At 32.1% G+C, this 20718-nt stretch overlaps 1 protein-coding gene across 5 annotated transcripts; it reads right to left on the reverse strand.

Moving 5' to 3' along the window:
* Positions 1 to 1943: 1943 nt before the first annotated feature.
* On the reverse strand, positions 1944 to 20013 carry LOC128163389 (uncharacterized). 5 transcript variants are annotated; one of them, XM_052826986.1, is made up of 6 exons: positions 5533 to 5659; positions 5013 to 5293; positions 3697 to 3717; positions 3359 to 3476; positions 2744 to 2862; positions 1944 to 2331 (listed from the first exon to the last, which is right to left on the reverse strand). In XM_052826986.1, the coding sequence occupies exons 3-6, from the start codon at positions 3704 to 3706 to the stop codon at positions 2264 to 2266; spliced, it is 315 nt and encodes a 104-aa protein (XP_052682946.1). In that variant the 5' UTR covers positions 3707 to 3717; positions 5013 to 5293; positions 5533 to 5659; the 3' UTR covers positions 1944 to 2263. The 5 variants fall into 5 exon arrangements, with proteins under 5 accessions (XP_052682946.1, XP_052682943.1, XP_052682942.1 ...); XM_052826983.1 differs by lacking the exons at positions 1944 to 2331; positions 2744 to 2862; positions 3359 to 3476; positions 3697 to 3717 and adding exons at positions 11508 to 11610; positions 12443 to 12502; positions 19874 to 19908 and having other exon boundaries at positions 3724 to 5293; positions 5538 to 5659; XM_052826982.1 differs by lacking the exons at positions 1944 to 2331; positions 2744 to 2862; positions 3359 to 3476; positions 3697 to 3717 and adding exons at positions 11508 to 11610; positions 12443 to 12763 and having other exon boundaries at positions 3724 to 5293; positions 5538 to 5659.
* Positions 20014 to 20718: the final 705 nt, after the last annotated feature.

Here is a 20718-nt window from a genome sequence, read left to right on the forward strand (position 1 = left end):
CATTTCGTTGAGTGATGACATTTCGATTGCGAGTCGCAACAAACTGGCGCATTTATATAGGCCCGCCTATTTGTAAATGGAAACAAATGTCGAAGAAAGCTCATAATAGAGTTGTACTCGCGAGTTAAAAATTATTTGAGAACAAAGGGGTGATATTTACGTACATGTGTAAATATTGTTATCTGTTTGCGAAAAAATCCCCCAAAACCAAAGAAAAGGTTCTCTAATAGCAGAGACGGGTGCATATGGATTAAAGTCACAGACTGTACTTCGCTCATAAAATTGCGTTATTTCAGTTTAGTGTGAAAAATTCGTCAGAAACTGTTAAGTGAACAAAATTATTATATCTTACATTACCGTTCACAATGTACCATAAATGTATATGGAATATTGCATGAGTTGAACCGATTGTTTTTTCTCACAAAAAAGCTAGCGTTTGCTGCAAATTAGAGATACACGAGCTGATACGCCGTTAAATCCATAAGACGTTTTACAGCATGTCTTTAATCCCTTATTTGCTTACATAAAATCTGAACTGAAAATCTTTGAAACATCGTAAAATGTTGTTTGTTTATACATGTACATGTAAAATGGTGACTTGATTTGCACGTGAATTTTACAATCCGAGGTCGATCGATTAGCGTGTTTGAGAGAAAGTCAGCAGCAAGTAAAGCGTCAACATCAGTAGTAAATATTGTCTGATGAATATTGAGGTGCCTGTAATAATATTAATGTTCTTACAGACCGAGTGGGTTACAAAATTAGGTAAATCACAGGATAGTCCAAAATTAAACACATTTGTATCGTAAATTTCAAGTTTTTTGTTTGTTAAAAGAATACATGAACACTTGTAGAAGAAAGTGTGCCATTGATCGGTTGAAGTTTAATAAAATGTAATTTATCTAAAATTCATTATCAGTATCTGTTGTAAATTCTTTAGAATAAGCTACAAAAAATAATATTCCTCCTCAACTAAAATTAATGCGTTGAAAATGAATGAATTTATCGATGAAGCATACTTGCTGAAATATGAAATGGCAAACCTTTTTAAATTGTGTGTGTTTCTGACAATTGTTTACATCATAAAAAAAAAACAAGAAGCGATTATTGTGAGATCTCTTAGCCAATTATCGCAGTGATATAGTTTATGCAGTCCTGATACAGAGTTTAACGTCACAACTGGCAGTTGATGCATAAATTATCGATACCGCGTAAGCAGACAGGGTAACGGCTCATTTAAAATATAAAACACAATTTCATAAATTATTTAAATGTATGTACAAAATGATTAGCATCTATAATGCTTAAAATAATACTGAAATCGACACATAGATAAAACATTGCGTGTAACACTGCATACCTAACAGGGTTATCGTTCGTTATCCGCTAGGGTCCCCGTGAGAAATACTCTTCCGGTCAGGACCGTAGCAATAGACCGTGGCTATTTATAGCCACCGTCTAAAAAGACGAAATATCAGAATTGTACTTTAGATAAGCGACTCGGCCCATGAACTTCTTATTATTTTTAATGTCATCTTTTGTTATTTTTCACAGTTCTCATCAAACAGAAAATTTCTTCTTAATCATTTTGTCCATAATATGCATAATATTTGGTACTTGCTGAAGTGCTAACTCAAAGTCATATCAACAGAAACCCTTTACAAAGTTTAAGGAGTTTTCCATGTACCTGTAGTTTAAAAATGTTGTACAGGTGGACATTCTCAAAAAATGATTGATTTTAATGCATGATATTGTTAGATAAATCAAAATATGTCACGGATTATTAAAGGGGGGGGGGGGGGGTATAATTATTTCATAAGATCAAATGCTAGTTTTTTTCATACATTGTTTCATATATTAGGGGTAGAATTTTGACAATAAAACACTTAGACCACACCCGCTTGGAAGAAAAGCTCCCCCACTCTCTTAAAAAAAAGACCGCAAAAAGCATACATCTCCTTTATTTTGTTTGCATTATTAGCATTTTATACAAACATGATAAAATATAAGCATTAATTTAAGAACAGAATCATACAAAAATACATCTACTATCTACAAATGTAACCTTTGAATAAAAAAAATTACTGTATTAATCAAACATTAGAATATAGGAATGTGTTTGTTTATTCGTAAATACTTTGATAATTGTGTGTTGATGGCGTCCTTATTCATGCATTATTCACAGATCGAACACATTTTGGTATCTGATGATGATATCACTATGGATGTGATCATCTATGATTCCACATTACACGGGCGTCCGTCACAGATAAGTGGAATTTGAAGGTGGAAAATCAGTTTTCTTCAAACAATGATGAGAGAATGTCTTATCTGTGATAAAAAATGAAAGTATAATTTCATTATTATTGTATAAGGAAACTCTATTTATTGTTTTTTTCATTATTGGCTGCAGTTTTTCGAACTGTTATTGCATAATATATAGAATAATGATCAGTGCAAAATCGTTTCATATATGCATCTCATACGGAATAACAATATTATGAAGGTATATTTTACTATATTAACATCGATGTCCGCCGGTCAATTATGGAGAGGTTATTGTCGATCAAACGAAATGATGTTTTTTTCTATAAAATGGCAGCCAATATGAAATATACATTTTTTTGCTAATTAATTGGGTACATGATAAAGTTATGGTGCGGTTTTTTGTAATTTAATTATTATGTCGGTGGAAAAAATTCCCAGGTTTCGTTTTCGGACTAAATTATTCATTAAACCTTACCGTCAATAATGGAAGGATTACCACGTTGCTTTTCGTTAACTTTTGGGCTAAACACTACTACATTCTGTGATTGGCATGTTGTAATAACGGCAATATCTGTTGTGTATTGTCTTCTCTCACTGTAGATTAAAGTTTTTGAGTTGTATCAATTATCTCTGTCAACTTCAAAGAAGGTTACATGGTCGTGATAATTTTAAGACTGTATTATTCACCTAACAGGGGAAGCTCTGTGTAAACATATGTTAAACTTTATTTTCCAATTTGAAAGCCAAATTATATATGCCCTTTTCTCCTTTAAGTGATAACTTATGTTTCAACAAATTATATCTGAAAATTACAGAAAGATCTGATGGATGATAATTCAAACATCCAGCTTCCTTTACATATTAAATAACTTATGACTTCTGAAAGACTGGCAATAATTTTTTTTCTCAACGTAATTGATTTGGATTCGTCTTCATAACTTTTTTTACATATACATCTTTCTTTAAAAACTAAAGCTTACCCCTTTATTTAACACACAGGTGTATGTTAACTTGATTTTGCAGATTAAGGTTTAGATCCTCATTATCATATGTATACTGTAAAGTTCTTACAGTTAAAAATGATACTTACAATTGAGGCAATTCTACAGTGTTATGGCATTTGCACACCGATATGATAAAAATAAGGACGATTATGGCGACAACAACTACTGTTATGATGATATCCCAAAAGTTGCTATCGTCTTGATCTACAAATAAAAATGGATTGCTAATAAAAACTCAAAATATCATTTTTTTTAGTTTCCAATAGGATATGTTTGAAAATATATCATTGCTAACAAAATCGGATATCAAAACAATACCTGTGATATAATATTTAACAATAAAATAACAATTGATACGTATCCAAAGTCAAACAAGACATTACAGTCATAAAATACGACCAACAGTCAGACAAAAAATACGTACAGGGTTGCATCCTTTTAACAGCTGTTATTAGAAAAAAATGCATGTATTTACTGAAGGATAGTTTCACTTTAATAAAGAAAAGTCTACGTTTTTTTAACAAATATCTACAATGAACACAGGGAACTATTTTGTTTTGTTCTGTGAACACATCCTTGTTGAAACTCGATATGTTGTCAGTAAATAATCACAATTTAAAGGGTAGCAGCAACAGATGTATAAAAGTGGTTATAGTAAACAAATTTTGTTTATCAGTTACAATGAAATATACGGTCTTAGCTATTATAATAAATTGTGTGATGTACTTTTTTAAAGATTAATTTAAGGATTTTGACTTGTGTTGTATTAACACTTAAAGAATAAAATTAAGCCAATTATGCCTATTTGTTAAATTTTGATTTCTTCTATAGTACATTTAAATGTCCACACTGTACATTTAGAAATGCCACACAAAAATCTAATGTAGATATGTGGTTTAAAAATTATAGGGAAAATGCCAGTTGTTCTTTAAGATCCTGCAGTAGTTTTTAAGGCGTGTAGAGTGTTATTTTTACAATCTATTTTATTGCTTAGAAAATAGTTCAAGCGAGTTATAGTGAGTTTATAACCAAAAAGCGTGTTATCATGAGAAAAGGCGACAAAAATAATAATGATAAAATTATAATGCTAATACTGATAATCATTTACAGAAATGAATTTTGCATAGATTTTGGGAAATTGGTACATGTAGATGAGCATTAAAATAAGTAATTAAATCCATTTACATCAAAGTACTCACTAGAAAGACATTACTAGAACGATTAAGAAGATAGAATTTTATCAAGTATTTTTTTTTTTAAATAGACGAACTCTGAAGGGAAATAATACAGGTAAACATTAATGTTTTAGACCAGGTAGTTTTTGTTCGTTATTCGTTTTATTGGTCGACAGATCATGTTAAAATAAAAATTACTGTGTCACTCTGGAGGGTAACACTAGACGGTATGCAAGATTACTATGAATCTTGCAATATTTTTCATTTGAGACAAGAACCATCTTTGTTTATATATGTGCAATAAATCTTGAAGAAAGTTGTATGTGAAAAAAGTCATTTATATTTTAAATAAGTACACGTACAAACAAAAAAATGTTTGAAAATTTGTATTGTTTAGTATTTAGCTGATGTCAGGGATTTGGATTGCAAGGATTCGATATCAAGAATCACAAATACGTACAATTTTTTAAAAAGGTAACAAAAGTAGTCTTGCTAAGTTTTATAACAATAGCAAATGAGACTGGGGTACAGGTACTTTAACACTAAGATTGCAACTAATATTAACTGCTCAAGTAAAATCCTGGTGATACCACACCTCACTCAGTCATTGTGATGTGACGTCAAATCTGTAAAATGTCATAGGGTTTGAGATTTTCTAAGTCAACACTCTCACAATAGAACAAAAGAACACACTATAGATGAAAGATGTCACTATGGCGGAAAGTTATTTGACTAAAGTCAATTTATCGGAGGACATAACACTATCGTAAGCTGGTGGAAGAACATCTCTTGTATTGTCATCGCACTGCCAAGGTGGATATGTTTCTTGGTTGAATGTACTTGCATCTAAAACGACAGAGATAATAAAAGCTATATTTTTCCTTTTATATCTCTTTTATGACCGAGAAATGTACTTTCAACTTAAAAAAAATCCTAATTTTGGAAATTATTGTAGATTAACAGTTAACAGATATATTGTAAAAGATGTGTTTTAAAAAGATTTTATCAACGCCCAATTTTTTTTTATTTTAAAAGGTACTTATTACTAGTTGCTGTGTAGAAATTAAATATCAATATACATGTACATCACCATGTTCTATCTGACAATGACTGGCCATTGTCTGTGGACCTGTCGAAGGCACGTCATCATCATGCGTTGTGTAAATCTGGTTAACAGCAGGTTCAGGTGCTGGTATGTTATTACTTTTCTCACTACCAGGAAGAAAGATTTCATTTCAACAAAATTTACCTATTAAGCAATGAATTATAAACAAACATATAAAAATTGTATCTCTTACTTATTCTTGGCAGCTCATAAACATTACATTTACAGTTAATTTTTTATTATTGTTTTAAAAGTCTTTTTTATCACTGGATGAAAAATCAAGTTTCAGCAAAACTGAAACTATATGGAAACCTTGCTGAAACTTGAAGTTGAAGTTTCATGTATAGTTTCCGCAATGCGGAAACCATTATATCGATTCAGCAAGTATCCGTTAGGTTTCAGTCAGCAGAAACTTTAGTCTAAGATTGCTGATGGTTTCCGCAATGCGGAAACTAAATTTGAATCGTGTGAATAGTTGTGTAAATTATTATGGAAATATCAATCAGTTTCAGAACATTTCCGCTAGGTTTCAGTATGCTGAAACTTTAAGTTAAGATTCCTGATGGTTTCCGCAATGCGGAAACTAAAATTGAATCATGTGAAAAGTTGTGTAAATTATTATGGAAATATCAATCAGTTTCAGAACATTTCCGCTAGGTTTCAGTATGCTGAAACTTTAAGTTAAGATTCCAAATGGTTTACGCATTGCTGAAACTATTACTAAAATTGATTTGAGTTTAATAGTGATATCATTTATTTTCAACAGGTTTAAGTTTAATTCTAGCCTAATGATAATGAATCCGTACATACTAAAATGTATAGTAAGGTTTCAGCGTGACTGAAACTATATGTAAACATGTAACTATCTTCACATGTGGCAAATAAGGCTATTAAGAACCTTACTAAGTAATTAATTGAATTTGAAAAGAAAAACTGATGTCTGATCTTGTTTAATGCATATGATGAAATCATTAATCTTAGGTACTCGGGCACGTGTATACATGTGTATACATTCTTTGTCCAGGTGACCTCCTCTGTGATTTTCCTGTATATTCTGTGTGGATTACAGGGTTTTTTCTGTCAGGAGTGAACAAAAGACTGTTACATAACATATACACAGTACGAAGCGTGAGTTTATAACTGGAGCCCGGCGGGAATTTTTTTTCAATTTGTGTGTACCTGAGTTAGTAAAACTGATAAGTAAATTATAATTATTTAGTAAAATAAATTAATATACCTATTTTGTAAGACTCCTTCTTAAATCATTTAGTAATCATTTGAATGAACCTTGAGGTACAGTAACTAATTAAGCAAACAAATTAAGGTAAAGTCGTTGTAAATTTTTACAAATCGTACCAAATATTCGTACAATCTGAAGTTTAGAGCTAATTCATTTCTTTTTTAATACCACGCCAACACATGTACACAGGAATTTTTTTGTTAAAAAGTCTACAGTTGATAATAACAAGTAAAACCCACTTGGAGTTTGAGTCTAATATAATAATTGTTTAATTATTTACATGCATTTCAGACTTTTCTACATGTATGACTGTATCATGATTCACTGGCGTCGGAAGCAAATTGAAAGGGGGGCTGGACTAATCCTCAGAAATATTGAGAAAAAACCCTAATTCCCAAAATCATGAAAATCCTAATCCGGGGGGGGGGGGGGGGGGGGGGGGGGGGGGGGGGCTAGTATGCCTATTACTCCAACTTCTCAATCTTTCAAGGTAAATTTGGGAACAATTACATTTCCGGCGAGAAAAAAGTGTGTGTGGGGGGGGGGGGGGGGGCTATATGCCTATTGGTTAAGTCTAACTTTGCACTAAGCCCCGTGTACGACGTCCGACGTGTACGTCTTACTTCCCGGCTTGTTTAATGCGTTTGTATCTTAATTTCATAAGTATTCTTAACGTACTGTTCATCGCATGACCAATCAGTGCACATGTGTAACTGTAAAATAATTGCCATCAATTCATCGTAGTTGTAAATTCACCGTACGGGTGAACGCTGTTAACTGGACCCCGTTAATTGATCGGCATCTAATTATATTTGTGATTTCTGTGTGTTCATGCAGAACCTGCTCTGTGATGAACATGATATTTTCACACCTCTATATTTTGAATAAGAATATGACCGTGCTTAGAATCGCGGTGAAAATTGGACAAGTCAAGACTAACTTGTCAGTCAACTATATATGGCTCTATCATATTTAGTTTGGCAAAATCATCAGTACATGTAAATAATTTAATATAGTTAAAGACAAAATCTGATACATATGTCTCATTAAAACTTGTTTAATTTCATTAGACATTTGTAAACAAACGGTCGGCCATTTTTTTTGGTTAATCACGTGTTACAAATACAAACACACGCCAATACTTTGTCGTATTAAACCAGGAAATACTGACTCCGACAGTTCTTATTTAAAATAAATATACATGTAAAAAGTATACTATTCGGTAAAAAATGATAATTTTGATTAAACATTATTCATTTTAAACTATCCCAAGATGCACTTTTCCAAGATTTAGCGGGTTCTGATTGGTCAGTATTGGCGCACTTAATGATTCCGCACAAGAAAATGCACAAGAAGGTGCTGTTGTAAAAAGGAGAATTGAGAAGCATTAATAGCCTCTACAACAAGGAGATAATGCAGGAACGAAAAACTCTTGTCAAGGTAACTTAATTCACAACATAGATACTCCCAATAACATTTTCAAGGCTCTAATTTATCTCTCATTTGTAAACGAGATCTCGCGCCATCAAATCAAGATGGCGTCATTTTTTCAAACTTGGTTCGGCGTTTTAATTTTTATTACCGTGTCTCTTTTAAATATACGTTTTGACCAAGTTAACCATTAACCAACTTTATATGCATGATGATCAAGATTATCCAGGGTATACACATAAATAATTATATAAACGTCCCTAATATATGAATGCTTGGTTGGTAAACAAGACGAACAATGAATCTTTCGCACATTTTACGATTTACAAACTCTAAATGTAACGAAAAACAACTATTAATTAAATCCGGAAAATGAAAATTTTCACGTTTATCTTTTCCAGCATTGACAGCATACAAATTCAATGTTTCCGGTGATTAGTTGCATCCTCTGTTCGGTGATTCGGGTGAATGTTTTGACCAGCTGGACGATGTGAACGCAAGGTATTGCTTTGAAATTGATTATTTTCACCATTAACTTATACATGTGTTGGATGCTTATAATTTACTGTAGTAATTTTTGGGAAATCCAGGTCTAAGTTCTTGAAAAGGAGGTTGATGGGGGGGGGGGGGGGGGGGTGAAACACACTTATTGTTGATAAGTTTTTCCATTGTTCAACAAACAATAATTGAATCAAAATGAAAATAACATAGCTTCAAACATAAAATGAAACATTTTAGACCAGATACTACTGTAGTCATTATATGACATAGTTTAAACAGCAACTGGCAACTGCATAGTAGCTTCTTTATTCAGAATTTTATTCAGAATGCTTTTATTATTCAATGTTAGGCTGAATGACTTATGTTTATTGTTTACAAATCTAAATGAAACTTTATTATTCATGTTTAAGATAAATAGAACAGACATAAAGTACAGCCCAGTGAAAGGAACAAGTTCATCACAAGAAGAAGAATTTTAATGCTACCACTGTCCAGAACTACCAAGTCTGCTATAACCATGATGTGATCATATGAGTGCTTCACCGGTCTGGACAATGCTCGAAAGTCCCCCAAAAAGGCCTATTTCCATAAACTACGACTCGGGTTACATCAACAACAGCCAAGGACACTCCTTATTGATTCGAATGGACACATCTCTACGACCCGACTAAACCTCTGCAGAACAAGACTTTTTAACTCTAAAGTATTCTCATTTCAAAAAACCTATAAACTATAAAAGTACTTTTCTTATATGATCAAATACCAGTATATTACAATGTCTGTCTGTAAGCTAGAATCTTAGAAAATCACATGGTTTTGACTTATTAAATGATTGATTAGACCTTGCAGATATTAACTTTCATTTTCTTAAATAATTTGTTATATTTGCAAATATTGCATAAAATATTAGACTCCATGTAACATATATCCTCACACCTCCAAGTTGATAAGTGTTAACTACTTTTTTTTCCATTTTTTTTTGTTTAAACATTTATTGATAACTTAGATTTTATTTGCAGCAATATATGAAATATTAAGAAACCAATCTTAAATGTAAAAACACTGCATTAGGAGATGAATGCATGGGTCATAGAAATGATAAAATACACCAAACAATATTCAATTATGTCGTATATGAAAATATATAAAGACAACATATACCTCATGTATTACAATTTTTATATAACAAAATTACTTGGATGGAAAGTTGTTTCCATGTGGGTTTTATTCTAAACTGTGTTATGTAACTAATATATAATTGGAATTAGCTTTTATATCATAAGTAAAATGCTGGTATTGATGAAAATTGTAAGGTGAATGAATGATCTGTGTGATACTTTGTATTTTATACATTCATGCTACAAAAAGCAAGTACATGTACATGTAGTAATACTTATCATATATAAACAATGTATATTTTACTTCATGTCTTGGATTTAAAAATATTAATGTAGGTAAAGAAGTGAAATGTAGGAAGGTAAACCATGTGTAAAGAAGAATATTCATCAGGAATGAAGTGTGTTGCAATCAGCATAATTAATTAAATGTGTACATCATATTTTTGCACATGATTTGACAGACTGCTCCATTGTTAGCTTTTTATTGGCCAACAAGCTTTTCATATCTCCCTCTGGGTCATCTATTAAATACTGACAGGCTTATGATATTAAAATCTGATCAGTCGGTACATCATGGGTGGAAATGAAAAGTTCACTTTGGACTTAATGGATTATCAAAAAAATGATATCAAATCCTGTTCTATTGTAAAACATTAGATTATATTACTAACAAAGAAAAGGTTTATCCCAACTTGTAAGTGGGTCACTTTGACCTCATTTTGGAATTTATTGACATATTCAAATCAAATCTGGGTCAAACCTCTATAGTCAACTACTATCTTGTAGTGTATTTTTTTTTAAAGATGGATACTTTAGACTTTTCAAAAATATGTTATGGTGTACATATTCATTGTAGTTCAAAACAAATTGAGACAAGTGTATCATGTTCATGTAACAGTGAAGTTTTCTTTGTTTATTCATGTACGTGCAGTTATTTTGTAAATTGCATTCATATTTTTAAAAAAGTAAGACCTTTGTTGCATTTTAAAAGGGAGATTTGATAGGCATTTAATCAAGATGAAAAAAAAATGCAAATGTAAAGATTTCTATGGGAGTTTTTTTTCTTGTGCAATTTTATCATTTTTTAAATAAAAGTCCCTAATAAGGGAATTGCCATATGGATGTTTCTCCATTATTGTATCTTGGCTGTATTTTATTTATTATTGGAAACAATTTCAGATTTTTGAACAAAATAAATTTGGAACTGTTTGAAATTGTTTTGTTTTTACATAAAGTAGAAACCTTGCTCAGCTTTTGTGAAAGCAAAAATATAAAAAGTTTCAGCAAATTTCAGTTGCGGAAACCCTTTGTAAACAATATGTTTCCCAATTGTATATGGAGGTTGAAACTATGCAGAAACTTCAAGTTTCAGTAAGTTTCCGTCGCAGAAACCATTTGTAAACAATATGTATCCCAAACGTATATGGAGATTGAAACTATGCAGAAACTTCAAGTTTCAGTAAGTTTCCGTTGCGGAAACCATTTGGATTCATGGACAGCCTAAGTTTCAGCACTGCGGAAACTTAATGAAACTTGAAGTTTCCGTGCTGAAACCTGTCGGAAACTTAAAGTAACCTTAAGTTTCCGCAGAGTTTCCAAAGGGTTTCCGCAGCGCTGAAACCAGATATTTCATCCAGTGTATTGATACAAGATTTGAATACTTGCAATTTCATATAAATGGAGTAAGTGCATCTGCAGATGAAGAAACAAAAACCAAAACCGAGAGCTATTAAGCCGACGATAAGAACAGGAGACCACGGGTATGCTTCTAAAATAAAAATATAAAACATATCTGTAATTTAAAAGAAAGTTATCCTCCTATATTGGCTCCACCGTAATAATCATGTTAAATAACAGAATTTTTACATTCGTTTAATATATTGTTACGATTGTCAAACCACAAATCTTACAGCATTACCACAGTGACTTTATTCAAGTTGAATACATTCTCATACATTAATCATAAAAACCCAGTGATGCCAATGGATTTTCTTAACTTAAAAGCCTTGTACTTCTTACATCTTAATGTTGTGCTCTATGATAAGAAAACATGACCAAAGCAGAATAAATTTGCTTAGAATCTCATGTGTTTCTTCTTTTGAATTATTCCTATGCAAAGTATGTTACGAACGATAATTTAAATACGAAAATGCAATACGTTATTGCACGTGACGTAGACAGCATAGCGAACATAGTTTATTGATTTTCAGTAGTAATGATATCAATTTACGGAATTCTATAGAAATAAATACGTTGAATTCTTAAGTATATGCTAATAAATTGCAATCAATACAAAATATACATGTTACTTGCAAGTTAATAGGCGAGTTTGTGAACAAATGTATCTGTCAGATCTTAAATTAAACCAAAATAAATAATGAATCTTTATCTATGATGTAAGGTTTGAATGTTTTCCTATTTCATTATACAGAGTTCTCTTTCTTGAGCATATTTAAATATTCTAAAACCATCCAGCCTTATTAAGATTGAATGTTGAATCAAGGCAAGGTAGCAACAATTCAGATAGAAAGTTTTACCTTCTACTGAACAAAATCATATATTAAATAAAAAACATCTAGGTAGGTGCTATATAAACATACCCCAAAATGACATGCTACCGTGCTACGTATACTTCCTTGTTGACATATGGCAAAATGCGTCTAAACACAAGGCTTGTGTATTATAAAAAGGCATACAGTAGTTTAAAATCAGCGGTCTGGAACCCTTTATGCATTGTTAAAGCTACAATGACTGTCAGGAAGACGATATTTAAACATATTATGGCTATAATATTTCTGTAACTGATATTTGGTTTACGGAAGATTTAAAACTATAAACCATGCACAGATAATTCAAAATAATACAGTTTAAGGTAGATAGTAAATACATGTAGTTGAATTCACACGCTACAAAAGTTTTTAACATTGGTCGCCATTTTAAGACCCCCCCCCCAAGTTTCGGACAGTAGCCGTTGTAGGCATTTGTTTCTTTGTTACTAGATATTATATATATATATATATATATATATATATATATATATATATATATATATATATATATATATATATATATATATATATATATATATATCTGTATTTGTTTTCTATATTGGTTGTCCGATACGGAGTTACATGTACCTATTCATTTAAGGAATCATTATAATTCAAAATGAGATAAACACAAGACGCCTGAACATTAGAAAACATAAATAGGATTACTGTTTTCACAATTTTGATCTTTAGGTTCATCCTATGCAGAAGGCATTCATTTATTTCACATTTTTGTGTACATTAATATATCAAATGTATATATAAAATCCAGATCAAATTCTGGTATCTTTTCAATGCAATACATTTTCATAAACACCGATATTAAACCAAATAACAGTTAATTGGTTAATTTTGTTAATCTACGTCTTAAGAATATACTAATAACTGTACAAATGAGTTCTTAACTCTTACAAATTAGCTTTTATGTTTTTCTTTTCAACCTTTACCTTTCTCACTAATAGACGATTCCTCAGCTGTAGAAAAAGTCTGTTAAATTGTCAAAGTTATCAGTTACTGTCCTACTTTACTTAAGTCGGCAATTAGAATTAAGAAATATCTGATTGATGCAAAAGCCACAGAACAATCAAATTAAACGATAATCTAAAAAATATTAATATATATTTCTTGTGTTAATGCACTTTTCCATAATGTTCTCACTCCGATACAGATATAAATCTAAGAATTATGTAACAAAATGATTGTATACAGGGAAATATTTGCCCCCGTATATTGTTGCCTGTATATATGCGAATCCAAGACCGGGCGAACCTGTTTTCAAGTGTAGAAGGGCTAAAATTATCCCGGTCAAACACAACACAGCATACAGTGTATAACATTGTCAATGTGTCATTTTAAGTACACCATAGAAAACCCCCAAAACACTGAAATCAGTCACCCGTGACGAAACCGTAGAACTAAAAATTGGTAAATTCAGCATGTGCTTCATAATTTTTGCTATTTACATTAGTCTTTTTGTATTAGTCTCTGATAAAAAAAAAAACCCTTAGAAATGCAGAATGACAATTGAAGATAACAATCCAGAATGATTTTTCAGGAAAAAATCCAAAGCTGTTGGAATATTGTTTTCTGAATTGCCATTACGACAGGTTGAACTCGCATTAAATCTACCAATCATTTCGGCCTCGATATTGTTTTAAACCAATATAAAACAATTACAGTCATTCAAACATTTTTTCCATATAATTGTATAATAATTTTCATAGCCAACTTACAACAATCTGAACGCTCTGAGGAAGAGTCAGCCAAGCGGAAGTGTTTGTGCTATCCAACAAAGGTCAAAGTACAAAAGATCAAGATCGACACATTGTAATATGGAATTCAGTCATCAAAATAGCAAGACATACGAATGTGTTTATTTCATAATCAATATATTATATTAAGTGAACATTTAAAACTTTGGTTAAGTATATGTAAAATCATTTTTTTTTTTACTTTCGAACATAAAAGTAAATATAAAGAATTATTTTTGTTTAACTATAGGATAAGAGATATACAATATTTCATTTTTAACGCAAAGAAATCACTGAATATTTAAATGCTTTTATTATTTAACATTGTTAAACGAAACATTGAATGAACTTGAAAAAAGATGGTTTCTTAACAGCGACTTCTAGGTGTTTTGGACAGCAGACGTCACAATTGTATCAACACACAGACCTGAAAGTTTGGTTCGTGAAAAGAAAAAAATTAATTGCGCCACCCGCTACCCCCAAAAAATGTTTTGTTTACTGTTCAAAAATAGTACTAGCTATCTTATCAATAATCCTTTAAAATTGTATGTAGAATGTATCCAGTGTTGATATATTTCTTACATCTAGGAACACCCTATAAAAACATAATAAGTTTGAGGTAAGAAAAAGATTATATATTCACATTTTCTAGTACCATTGCGATAACTTTATGAACGATTCAAATTTGTAACGTTTAGTTCAATAATTTCATCAATGACGTCAATTACGTACATTTGGGGTGAAAGCGATGTTTTCATCATAACTGAATACAGGGAAATATTCGCCTCGTTGAATTTTCGCCCCTTTTGCCTTCGTTGACAGCGGACGAATTTAAGACTGGGCATATTTTGTTCCAAGTTGTTTCTTTAGTACACAAGCGAGACTGGGCGAATTTAAGACGAGGCAAAACCGTTTGAAAGTGTAGATGGGCGTAAATAACACGGGGCGAAAATAACCCTGTATACAGTTTACATAATCAAAATCACATAATAAAATGCAAATTACTATTTAATTGTACAGTGTCTGAAATTTATATGAAAATAAGTCATAAGGAATCATTCATTGACTATTGAGATATGATTATTACGGTCGAAACACGTTCGTGATCAACTGTATCATAAAGCCCCTCCGGCTTTATAGGATTTGATCCCGCTTCCCCCGTAACGATCACCCCACCCATTAATCTCTTAGAATGATTCCTTGCTCTAATTAAGCTTAGACTGATTAACAAAGGTCATTTCATAAATACACGTATCCGTATTTTGTAACATTTTTTAAATATTCAATTTCCTTTCCTTTTCTATTATTTGTTTTTAATAAAAAAAATTGGTTATGACTTTATTTGGTTAATGAAAATTAAAGACTTGTGTTATTGTTCATTGGAATACGACGCTACTGTTGTACATGTACGATATGACATGGTTTAAAAATTTATAATAATAAACATGAAAACACTTCATCTTGCGAAATAACAGTTTGACTGCCTTCAGAGTGAAACACACTGTTGGTGAAGGATGTCATTTTTGCGAAAAGTCAGTTAACCATACATTTGAATTATCGTCTGCTATCACACTGTCGTAAGATGGTGGAAGAATATCTTCAGAAAAGTCCTCATGCTGCGATTGTGAATATATTACCTGATTCGAAGCACCTAGAATGACAAAGATAAGAATGCAAATGATTCCTTTAGCTAATTGTATACTAATATATTTTTGAACGAAATTCAAATTTAGTTGCTTTGTAAACAAAATGACATCTTATACATCACCATTGTATATTGTCTGTAAATTACTGGCCATAGCCTGATCAGCTGTCGTTAACACATCGTCATTATGTGTTGTGTAGATTTGATTGACAACACGTTCTGGTGTTGTAATGTTACTTCTTCGGCTACTGAATAATATAACATCTTTATTTTTACTTTAAATATTGATGTTTTATTCTTTCCAAAACATTGAATATCTTAAGTCGACCAGTGAAAAATATTTCCAAAGTTTATCTATCTACAGTGTATCTATCTATCTATCTATCTATCTATCTATCTATCTATCTATCTATCTATCTATCTATCTATCTATTTATCTATCTATCTATCTATCTATCTATCTATCTATCTATCTATCTATCTATCTATCTATCTATCTATCTATCTAAACCACATACATGTACAAACTAATAATACTTGCATTCTTTTATGGATAGAATATATGCATCTGCACATGGCGAAACAGAAACAATAGCCGATTACGATTACACCAGCGACAAAGGCAACTTTCAATGTATATTCATCTACAACAAAAACATATTTGTTATAAAATATAATACGTTTCATTGATTACAGCTGACACTTGATGGCTCTTAGTTTGATCTCTCAAAGTTCCTGATGTCTCGGAGTGTAATCACGATACCAATATTTTTTTCTCTAAATAACCAAGCAAAACTCTTGATCTCTCTAAATGCTAATCTCTCAAAATTCTAAATCTTATAAAGTACAGTGTGATGCAATATATATTCGTACAAAATGGCGGCGTGTTTACATTCGCAACAGAATTGGGTCAAACTTCAAGCTCTAGTTTTCATCTTTAAAAATTATTCTTAATAACTAAAACTTACCTAATACTTTGTTAGATGACCTTTCAGCCGAATTACACTTTGTAATCGTCGGGGAATTGTGTTATAGAGGCTCTATACGTACTGAGGCGTGATAGATGTCCATACCCGCTGTATCTCTCGGAACAGGTCGTCCTTGTTTTCAACACGATCAACACGTACCCTGCAGATTTCCTTTCCGTAAAAACCTTAAATTTTCAATTATGCTAAGTCGGGACTTTGTGCAGGCCAGCTCATGGTTATGATCAGCTATGATGGCTTCGCCCGACGTGCCTCAACCAAGTCCGGTCTTCAGCCCTCGCCCCGTTTTCTCCAAATATAGACACGAGAATTCTGTCCTTCAACGATTTTTGACTCATATGAGAAAATGACTTTTCTCCAATATTCCCAACAGTCAATTTTCTCTTTTCTCTGTATCAAGACAAGCGCCTTTTTCTATTCACTTCTCTGATCACTAGTTTCTTCTTTGCCACCCGTCTCACGAATCCATTTTTGTGCAGATGAAATTGCATAGTTCGTTTAAGAACTGGCCGTTCTCTGTTTTCATTAAATTGGTCCTTAATATCCTTAATACTCTCTTTTCTGTGGGGTTTCACAAGTCTTTCAAGTTTCTGATAATCTCGGGATGTCACGATAGATTTCCTGCCTCGTCTGGGGATGTTTTCTATTGAACCTCGTCGTTCTACACGCTTCTTAAAGCTTGAAATTGTAGATCTGGGTATTCTGAAGGTTTCTGTCACGTAGGTAATAGTTTTGCCATCTTGTAACATTTTCCTCACCATTTCTTTTACTTCATTACTCAATTCCTTCGCTTTGCGCCCCATCTTGTTTCCGTCGATTCAGATTTGTTTACAAAGCAGACGACAGTAAAATCATCTGACATCGTATGACATCACCAAAAATTGTTATAAATAGGTAACAAAATAACGATGCTTTTTATAAACCCTTTTATTCGACATTAAATTTGTGAAGTGAAGCGTGAATGTAAACACACCGCCATTTTGTACGAATATAAATTGCATCATTCGGTAAATCTTGGGTATCTTTATACATATTTCATTGTCTTTCACTCTTGAGGTGGTTGTAAACACACATGATCGATCAAGCTCCAAGTGAACTTGAGAAATTATCGGAAAACGAAAATTTTTTCATTTGAAATAGTCTATGCGATTAAGAAAGCAATACATACTTTAATATTTCTAACAGTAATTAATTTTTTATGTACCCAAAACAAAGTTCTGCATTTTTAAAAAATGTATTAAAAAGTACACTGTAGCTTAAAATACGAATAAAATCATATGAGACAATTCAGCTATGCTATGAATGTAAACGATTTAAACTTCCTGGTACTACAATTTTTCGAGTCAAAATGATCAGTTCTTTTTTTAAATTATTGAATAAATATCTTGAACTCTTAATTTCTCGAAATTAAATCAAGGGCCCCTAAAGTTCAAGTTATTAAAAGTCGCCTGTAATTTGGTTTTGCTGTGAGGCTTTGACTGTCTCAATATGGAATATAGTATAATATGAATTGCGATCATAAAAAGGAAAACGTGCTCTTTCGTTACATGAACAATTCACATTCTGACTAATCCTCTGATTTCGTTTGCAATTCTTTGTTTAAATTAACAAAATCAAGTGCTAAACACCATTTGCTGTGCTTGGTCTTTGTAGACATTATTCATCGTATATTTGATATGTTTTTCAAACATTAGGGAGTAGCGGCTTTCACGGACGCAGGTAGACTGCTTGCCAGCTTTTACACCTGTCCAAACTAATCTTCGCCCTCAACTGAGTTTTACCACCCGGTAGAAATATCGAGCATTCTTTTGTATGCGTGATTATTAGGGTATCAATGATTGATGAATTAAAACATTAAATTTCTAACACAATGATATTCCTATTACTAAGTGTAAGCCTTTCGAGATCGTGCTGTTGAGTTCAAAATCTGATTTAAGGTACTTCACTACACCCAGACTTATACTTTATAAGACACTACGTCACAAAATGGCGATTTAAATGTTTTGTTAAACTGTTTATATCGTTCGATTTGGTTGTATATCGTCGTAGCTCAGTGGTTAAAGTATTGGGCTTCTGGACCACAGATCATGAGTTCGACTCCGCATGGAGCTTTTGTTCACCTGAATTAAATTTTTAAAAATGAAATTTTTCATCCAAAATTGCACATTTTTTGCCTATTTGACCTAAATACTTCTTATCCATTATGATATTTCTCATAATTACGTAATCTTCTGCTGATTTGAGAAAATATTTTAAGGTGTAGTGAGCCATCTTAAAGCTCAAACTAAACAGGTACATTATCACATTTGATTTAAAAAATTGAGTTAAGGAAATAATACAATTAAAGTCTTTAACGAGCAGTCAGAGACCTTGGAGAGAATGACAGGGGCACGAACAGGGTAGGGCAGTATTTTACAGGGGATGAGAGTGTTTTATAGGGGATGGCATTTTTTTATTTACAGTGGATGTGTACAATGGATGACATAGGATTACAAGATATACAGTGAATGTGTACAAGAACTGAAAAGGAATGCACAGGTGTTGCCAGAGAAAAGACAGGGAATGACAGGGAAAAGACAGGGGGCGACAGTGAAACACAGGGGGCGACAGGGAATGTACAGGTGATGCCATGGAAAAGACGGGGGATGACAGGGAAAATACAGGGAATGACAGGGAAAAGACAAGGAAACACAGGTGTTGCCAGAGAAAAGACAGGGGGCGACAGTGAAACACAGGGGGCGACAGGGAAAGCACAGGTGATGCCAGGGAAAAGACAGAGGGATGAAAGGGAAACACGGGGATGACAGGGAATGCACAGGTGATGCCAGAAGAAAGACGGGGTGACAGGGAATTTAAGACGGGATTTTCATACGGACAGGGGTTTTTAGAGCTGGTTAGAGTATGTTTGGCATTAGTTACCGTTTATATAAAAAGATGTTGGTGAAATCGTTGTTGAATTATATTGCAGATGAATACAAAAACATGTCACTTACAATCAAGATTGAGTTATAACTGAAACTAACCAGTGCGTGAAAACAATTTAGATAAAATGTTCATTACTTATCAAAAGCGCACAGATTCAATGGCTTTGTAAACATACCTCTGTCTGACATGATAGCAGCCTACTTCCTTGTGGTTATATCATACAGAAAGCTGAATCTAGACACAAGATATAACATACGGAATGCAAAACTAGTATTTTTAAAATTCAATCATCTGGAACCCTTTACACATCGTTAACGATACGATGTTAATGCACGCCAGCATGTCGGATGTAAACAGGAACGAACTTTTTTTTGAAATTGATATTGTATTTACAAAAGAAGTGAAGATAGTAAAATTATAAACCACACAGGGAGAAAGAGTAGCGAATCAATTACATTTCAGCTAAAAAGATAAAACAGATGCAATAAAGAAATAATTATTATCAAAGTATGTTTTAATTTTTTTTCGTTAAGAGATATCGATATCAACTCAAGTTTTTTTAAGGGAAATGCCCCAAATAAGCATATATTATGGCTTTAAATTAGTCACTGGTGTTGGATTAAATTTTTTTAGTATATCATACAATAAAGCTATAAATCATTTTTAGGATAAGTGTTGATTTATACTTGTCATAGATACATGTTTTACTGAACTTATTGTTGTATACAGGACCGAACCAGAAATAAAATCAAGTTAGACATAAATTAAATTTATGTCCCTATTTTTAATACATTCTCACTTAAAAAGATTTTTGTTTAATTCATTTGTTAGTTTATTGCAAGAGAAAAGTACATATTTGTTCAATAATATATATCGACACAGGGTATGTGACTGAAGAATAACTAAAAGTAACTAAATGGCATATCTATGCCATACGGTAAACTAAAAAAATAACTAACAGTTAACTAAATGGTACATCTATGCCATTCAGTAAACTAACAGATTACGAAAAGAAAAATA

Source organism: Crassostrea angulata, chromosome 9 (genome assembly GCF_025612915.1).
Source record: "Crassostrea angulata isolate pt1a10 chromosome 9, ASM2561291v2, whole genome shotgun sequence".
Lineage (NCBI taxonomy): Eukaryota > Metazoa > Mollusca > Bivalvia > Ostreida > Ostreidae > Magallana > Magallana angulata.

Bases quoted from the DNA above. Each gene is read 5' to 3' on its own strand.
- LOC128163389 (XM_052826981.1), bottom strand. The intron at 16,036-16,328 runs GCAAGTATTATT...TATATTATTCAG, and splicing joins TATTCTATCCATAAAAGAAT to TAGCCGAAGAAGTAACATTA. The intron at 15,794-15,910 runs GTGATGTATAAG...TTGTCATTCTAG, and splicing joins TTTACAGACAATATACAATG to GTGCTTCGAATCAGGTAATA.